Source organism: Anser anser (genome assembly GCF_964211835.1).
Source record: "Anser anser genome assembly, chromosome: 18".
Lineage (NCBI taxonomy): Eukaryota > Metazoa > Chordata > Aves > Anseriformes > Anatidae > Anser > Anser anser.
In genome coordinates, this window is record NC_139739.1 from 9,970,311 (window position 1) to 9,976,717 (window position 6,407).

General features: G+C 59.3%; 2 protein-coding genes across 3 annotated transcripts; one reads left to right on the forward strand and one right to left on the reverse strand.

Moving 5' to 3' along the window:
• Window positions 1–165: 165 nt before the first annotated feature.
• LOC310883404 (uncharacterized protein C22orf15) lies at window positions 166–4,190 on the forward strand. Of its 2 annotated transcripts, XM_083803649.1 has the most exons (5): window positions 166–512; window positions 1,610–1,696; window positions 1,945–2,070; window positions 2,426–2,500; window positions 2,986–4,190. In XM_083803649.1, the coding sequence occupies exons 1-5, from the start codon at window positions 488–490 to the stop codon at window positions 3,099–3,101; spliced, it is 429 nt and encodes a 142-aa protein (XP_083659775.1). In that variant the 5' UTR covers window positions 166–487; the 3' UTR covers window positions 3,102–4,190. The 2 variants fall into 2 exon arrangements, with proteins under 2 accessions (XP_083659775.1, XP_083659774.1); XM_083803648.1 differs by having other exon boundaries at window positions 386–512; window positions 2,426–4,190.
• A 147-nt stretch (window positions 4,191–4,337) lies between these two features.
• CHCHD10 (coiled-coil-helix-coiled-coil-helix domain containing 10) lies at window positions 4,338–5,740 on the reverse strand. The gene is made up of 4 exons (XM_083803632.1): window positions 5,586–5,740; window positions 5,319–5,496; window positions 5,040–5,193; window positions 4,338–4,600 (listed from the first exon to the last, which is right to left on the reverse strand). The coding sequence occupies exons 1-4, from the start codon at window positions 5,639–5,641 to the stop codon at window positions 4,581–4,583; spliced, it is 408 nt and encodes a 135-aa protein (XP_083659758.1). The 5' UTR covers window positions 5,642–5,740; the 3' UTR covers window positions 4,338–4,580.
• Between the last annotated feature and the right edge of the window lie 667 nt (window positions 5,741–6,407).

Below are 6,407 nucleotides of genomic sequence, written 5' to 3' on the forward strand. Positions count from 1 at the left end.
GTAAGCACTGCTGAATGTGTATGGCAACATCTGGGCACTAAGCAGCTGCTGCACGAGCAATGCAGATTGCTCTGGTGGCACAGAGGGGCAGGAAAACAACTGCCTGTGCAAAGCCCGAGAGCAAACATGAACCAGCATCAATGCTGGGCACAGCCGGGCAGGCACGGTCTGGCACTCAGAGGGGCTGCAGGGCAAACAAGGGGCAGGAATCACCAGCACTGTGAAGAGACAGACTGGGAGCAGCCTCCTGAAAGGCTGTTGTTAACAAAGCCCTGCTCTACCCCTCCTCTCCCAGCGCCCAGCCACAGGAGGCTCAGGAATCTGCGGGGGCCATTCCCCGTTGCTGGGAAATCTGCTATTGAAACCACGACAGTGTCAGCTGGAAACGCCGCCCCTCCTCTCGGCGCACAACACCCAGGCACTTTGTCACCCCCACTGCGCGCAGGACATCGCAGCCCCTTGCCTCCAGCCCCCGCCAGGAAGCACAATGTTCATCACGGTGAGATACGGAGGTACGTGGGGAAAGCACTGGCTTCGAGGCTGCTCTCGGTGCCAGGTGGTGGCCCCACAGGGAGGCAGGGACACAGCGCCTTGATGCACAGCAACGCCCTGTGGCCAGGGAACAGGGCAGGAGAGCTCTACCAGAGCCTCTGCTCCATCTATTTATTTTAAAAAGTTACCTGATGGAGATATTTAATCCCTGCACACTGACTCACAGAGCAAAACTATGTCAGCAGGGCTCGGTTACCCACAGGAAGGGAGGCCAGGCAAGGGGCGGATCACTGGGCTGCAGCCAGCACCACCTGCGGGGTAAACTCCCTCCAGGTTGTCCTTGCTGCGTGTTCCCAGCTTTGCAGCTCTGAGGAAATCGCTGGAGGGGGCTTTGCTTGTCTAGACAGAGACAGAAAGTCACCAGGCAGTGACAGCTGCCAGCAGTTCCTCTGCTCCCCGCTTTGTGGGAAGGGTTCCCCTCGCTCTAACCCCAGCCCTTGGCTTCAGAGTGCAAGCATCCACAGCAGGGAATGAGGAAATGGGCAGAGACTGTCCTGGCCTTGCCCCCACTTGGCTAGGAGCCTTCACCTGACCCCAGACACTCAGTGCTGAAGCTGCCAGACACACGTGGGACTATGCCTTTGCTCCCTCTGCTATTTCAATTGCCTCCGCAGCTCTGACTGCTGACGTTTGTCAGCCCTGGGGATTTCTCCATCGTGACACACTCGGTGAGAGTTCACGGCCAAAACAGCCCCCGGTGACTCAGCCGAGATGTCCGGCTCCTTCCCCTTGTGACCTGGACAAGTTCATGGAAGGGGAACGTCAGGGCCAGGGCTCGTGGATTTTTCCTACTCCTATTTGAGGAACATAAGTTAAAGGACAGATGCTTCACGAAGCAGAACAGCTTTCCCCAAATCAGAACGCTCATCCCAGCTCCTAGCCTGGCGCATTCCCAGCACAGCAGACACAGCCCATAATACCACAAGCTCAAAGCCCTGCTGAAAGACCACGCAGGGCCCCCAGCTCTGCTGCCCATGACAGCACCCCCCTTTGATGTCAGCGGGGCCCCTGGATCCAGGGTGACCTCGCTTACCCACTTCTCATTCCCTGCCCACAGCCAACTGCCAGGAGCTGGTGAACCTGCAGTGCCGCGTCCTGATCCTCACCGCACACCTGAAGAGGAAGTGTCAGTGCGCGACAGAAGGTACCGAGTGCTCGCGAGCAGCCACCGCCCCAGGGGCAGAGCCTTAGAGAAGCAGCAGAGGGGATCAAAAGGGTTGTGTGGGAGTTGCAGGTCATCCCAAAAACACAGGGGTAGCAAACATCCTCCCCTGCAGACCTCAGTGCGTTCTCTTCATAGCGTAACTTGCCAAGGGAAGTACCTCTAAGCCTGTACCAGCTTGTAGAGGTTGAAGGGACACACGGGATCTTTACACACCTCTTCCCCTCCAGACTGCATCGATCTTGTGGATGAAGCAGGGGCCTTGATGAACCTAAACAAAGTGGAAAATCCTGCCTCTGAGTTTGCCAGTAAATACCTACGGGAAAGGCAACGCTACATCCTCGTCAGAGTCACCAGTAAGTTCCTCAGCAAGGCAGCACAGCTCAGCCTCTGGGCCAGGACGGGTCTGCTGCAGGGGTGGGTAGCACTGCAAGGAACTGCCCCGCACACCAGTGACACTTGTCACAGCCTACCAGCACAGATGTGCCTTTGGACAGGGTCTCTGTCCAGCAGTTGTTTGGACACCACACAGTAGCTCTCAGGAGAAAGAACAGCCAGCGCACGAAGAAACTAGAGCTGTACCCTGAGTCCGAGGTAGCAGCTCTGAGGGAGGAGGAGTTTCATGACAGAGCCACCTGCCCCAATTCCAAGTCTTGATCCCAATTTTCAGCCAAGATAGGGATTAACCCACTTTTCCCATTCTGCTGGTAGGAGAACAAAGCACTGAAGCTACCTGCTACGAACCCTTACTGGAGAACCTGGGGAAACACCACCCTGACCTCGCAGGTAAGTCAGGCACCCACCTCATCTCCAGAGGAGCTGAGGGTGCAGGCGTGACTCCCCTTGCACACCATCCAGGGGACAGCGCTCCTCTGCATTGCAGTGCCCCCTCAGCACAGCTTCAGGACTGGCACTGCTGTGAGAGCACTGTCACCTGCGGGTCTCAGCAGGTGAATTCAGGCAGCAAGAGGGGACTATCAGCAGGCAGAGCTGCTTCGCAGAGCCCCTCCTGCCTACCACAGCAGCAGGCACCGCTGCCCGCCCTCCCCACACCAAGCTGTACAGGGTACAGCACCAGCCCCACAGCTGGGAGGGGTGCAAGGCAAGGAGTCAGCTCCTGGGGCAGGCAGGGAGGGACAACATGAGCTGGGGAGACTCAGATGTCCACCTCCCAGGCTGCAGTCTCACAGCTCAGCATCTCCTCACTTAACACACCAGTGGGCAACTGACACAGCAGGAAAGGACCAAACTCTTTGGGCATTGCTCCACAGATCGGCTGCAGAAGCTCTCAGCAAACACCCCAATGAGAGAGCAGTGGAGGAAAGGCTCCTTGCAGAGGAGGGCCCAGCCCAAGAAGAGCTCAGAGCCAAAGAGCACCCCTAGATGAGGAAAGGGCCTGATGGGAACACGCACAAGTGCAGTGACCGCCTCCAGGACTCGCCATAGTGCTGCCTGAGCCCCCGGCCCCCCCAGGACCCCCCACTCTCCTCTGATGTTCTGCAACTAAAGCTGCACCGATGTGCAAACAGCACCCCGGCCAGGCACAAGCAGCTGCCTTCTGCTTCAAGGTGTCATTCACATTCCCACAGCATGGCCTGCCCTGAGCAGCAAGGAACCACGCCTCCTGCCTCAGCTCACTGGGTAAGTCTGCCCTAAACACCTCCACCACACTGGCAGGGGCCTCCTGGAGGCTCACCATCCCCTGCGGTCAGCAGGAAGTCATTCAAGAGACATCCACAGTGTCAACTGCAGAACCATTGCTGGAACTTGCCAGGATGGGTCAGAAGACAGCACACACTCGCTGCAGGTATGCTTGATAGCTTTCCCTAGCAGCCTCTCCGTACAGACCAGCACACACCAAGTTAAATATTTCTTGAAGGCAGCAAGATGAGACTCATTGGTTCCACTTACAGTGGTTCCTCCTGCTCGCACTGGAGCAGCTCAGCACACAACAACACTCGGGCTTTGAGTCTCTGGCACCTTTCTAACTTGGCCGCCTCTCAGGAGAGCGCGAGGCACCCCGGTTAAGGACAGGCACAGCTCAGAACACCAACTTCCACCAAGCATTTAAGTTCGGATATTTGAATGGGACAGGACCTTCAGCAGCAGTCCCTATGATCTGCTGCCAAGCAGGGTCTCCTGAGAAGAGCCTGCAGGCAGCCGTAATGAGGCTGTTCTGCCATAATGGCAGAAATAGAAAGCAGCCCTGAGCTTCACCTTTAGCCGGTGACCTTGAGAACATTGCATAACTCACTAAGGAAGATCAGCTGGCTGTATCCGAGTCATGCAGCCAGACAGGTCACGCCTTCCTAGCTCCTGGGTCAGAACACGGCTCTTCAGGAAGAGGTTATCAATGCAAGAAGAATGTTACTGAAAATACTGTCGGATATCTCAGATTACCTCTCTCCAGCCCCTGCTCTGTCTGGAGTGTTGCCAATCTGATCTCAGCTCAGTTGTGCATCTACTTTTGCCAAGCCATGCAGGCACAGTTCTTGCTTCTGGGCTGCACCTCCTGCTTGCAGAAACACACAAACAGACGTGCCTTGCCCTGAAAGGGGATAATATGGGTAATATCTGGGTAGCTTAGTTTTAGCTCAAATATTAAATAAAGAAAATGCATAGGTGATAGTTCCAAATAAGCATCTTTATTTTTCCATAATAAATACAACACTATCTGAACTCCAGAATCACAAACCCAACCGTTCCTTTACTTCCCTGTTACTCCAGAAGTAAGTTACCCCTAGAAGACTCCGATCTGGTCAGCCTGTTCCCTCCAGCTCGTCACCTGTCCATCCTTCCTTCCACTCCTTGCAGGCATCAGGGCTCTACACCAGGCTCTTCTTCTCCCTACAAGTGGGCAGATTCCTCACAGGAGAGAGGAAACACCTACATGGGAGAAAACACAAGGTCAGTATTAGGTGCATATTCCAGCAGCTGCAGTTAAAAACTTTCCTGCCTAAGGTGATCACCTTAAGCCTAAGACATAAGGACTGAAATCTACTATTAATAGGTGCAGCAGGAACTAGGAAAGCAGGTGGTAAAAGCAGCAGGCTTCTCAAAGCAACAAAAAGGAAGCTCTGTGAAGTTATCTACAATCTTGTCACTTTCAGGGATGTGGTCAGGGCTACCTCTTCTGCCCTTTCCGGTTCCCTTCAGCATTCCAGGTGAAGGAAAAGGCACTCACACAGGCAGAGCCACTTCCTACTTAGAACCCTGAAGGGCACCGCTCGCTCGGCAGCTTGTTTACACAACCTTCAAACGCTCTGGCATTCTCCCAGCTGCAGTTCCCTCACCACCCAGCCCCACCGCTGGGACTCAGACCCACCGTTACTATATTTGCACTGCTTCAGCGCCTCGTTGAAGCCCTCACAGAAGGTCAGGTCTCTCTGGTTGGTAGCACACTCCAGGAACTGCTTCATCTCGTAGTGGCAGGGCCCATAGGGCGACTGCTGCTGGTACACAGGCTGCTGGCGAGGCTCCTGGAGGCGAGGACGGGGTTAGGGGCGCAGCTCGGGCAGGCTCCGCGCCGCTGGGGCCGATCCACACGGCCTGGGCACCACGGCCCGGCCCCGCAAGGGCGGCACAAGGACACGCGGGCTCCTACCTGCGCCGGGGCCGCCTTGGTGGGCTCGGAGGAGCCGCTGAAGGCTCCGGTGAGGGCGCTGCCCACGACGTGCCCCACGGCGGACCCCACGGCCACGCCGGCCGCCGTGCTGGCCATCTGCGCCATCAGCCCGGGCTGCGCCGGCTGCGCCGCCGGCACCGGGGCGGCTGGGGCCGGGCTGCGGGAGAAGAGCGGGTCAGGAGGTGGGGGGGGGAGCCCCGCCAGGCCCCCCTCAGCCCGCCCCGGCCCCCTCAGCCCGCCCCGTACCTGGCCGGTGCCGGTGCCGCCGCGGGCCGCGCCACGCTCCTGCCGCCGCGCGCCATCGCCTCAGAATGCCTCGCGCTCGCCCCGCGCGCCGCCTTAAGAGGGGGCCCCGCCGCCACGTGACGCACTGCGCACGCGCGCTCGCCGCTCCCGAAGCCGCTCCCGCCCTCGCCCTTCTGAGGGAAGGCGGGGCTTCCTGCTAGGCGCGTGCGCGATGGAGGGGGGCGGCCCCGTGCCCGCGCACGCTCGTGTCCGCCGCCAGGGGGCGCGCGGGGCGGGGGGTCGGGGCCTCGCCTCACCTCAGGGCCCGCCGCGGTAACGGGAGGGGGCGCCGCAGGAAGGGAGCCGCTTAAAGAGGGAATAAATAAATAAATACATACATACATACATACATACCGGCTGCGGGGGGCTGCCTGCAGGGGGCACCGGCGGCGGGTCTGCCCGTGGCGTGCCTGGGGCTGGCTCCGCGCCTCGGCCGGTCCCGTTGTGCCCCAGCCACCCCCCGCACCGTGGCGCCGCCCCCGGTCCGCACTCAGCTAATCGGGGCTCGGCGTCTGTATGGCGAAGGACAAAGCCCCGGGCAGCCCGGGCAGGAGCGAAGAATCCCAAATAACCGCTGGGTGCGCGCGGCCGGGAGCACCGAGGCACCGGCACAGCCCTCGCACGGGGCGCGGCGGGGGCTGGGGCTGGGGCTGGGGCGAGCCGCGAGGAGGGCCGGGGGTGGCCGTGGGGCCGCTTCTCTGCGCCCAGGGGCTGAACGTGCCCAGGGGCTGCTTCTCCCAGGGGTGAGGAGCGCAGCAGGAGGGCGTGAAGGGGCTGGTTGGA

Excerpts from the sequence above, each read along its gene's own strand:
- LOC310883404 (XM_083803648.1), top strand. The coding sequence starts at position 488 with ATGTTCATCACGGTGAGATACGGAG. Across the intron at positions 513-1,609 it reads CATCACGGTGAGATACGGAG|CCAACTGCCAGGAGCTGGTG; the intron begins GTACGTGGGGAA and ends CCCTGCCCACAG. Across the intron at positions 1,697-1,944 it reads GTGTCAGTGCGCGACAGAAG|ACTGCATCGATCTTGTGGAT; the intron begins GTACCGAGTGCT and ends CTTCCCCTCCAG.
- CHCHD10 (XM_083803632.1), bottom strand. The coding sequence starts at position 5,641 with ATGGCGCGCGGCGGCAGGAGCGTGGCGCGGCCCGCGGCGGCACCGGCA. Across the intron at positions 5,194-5,318 it reads CCAAGGCGGCCCCGGCGCAG|GAGCCTCGCCAGCAGCCTGT; the intron begins GTAGGAGCCCGC and ends CCTCGCCTCCAG. Across the intron at positions 4,601-5,039 it reads GCAGTGCAAATATAGTAACG|GTGTTTCCTCTCTCCTGTGA; the intron begins GTGGGTCTGAGT and ends TCTCCCATGTAG.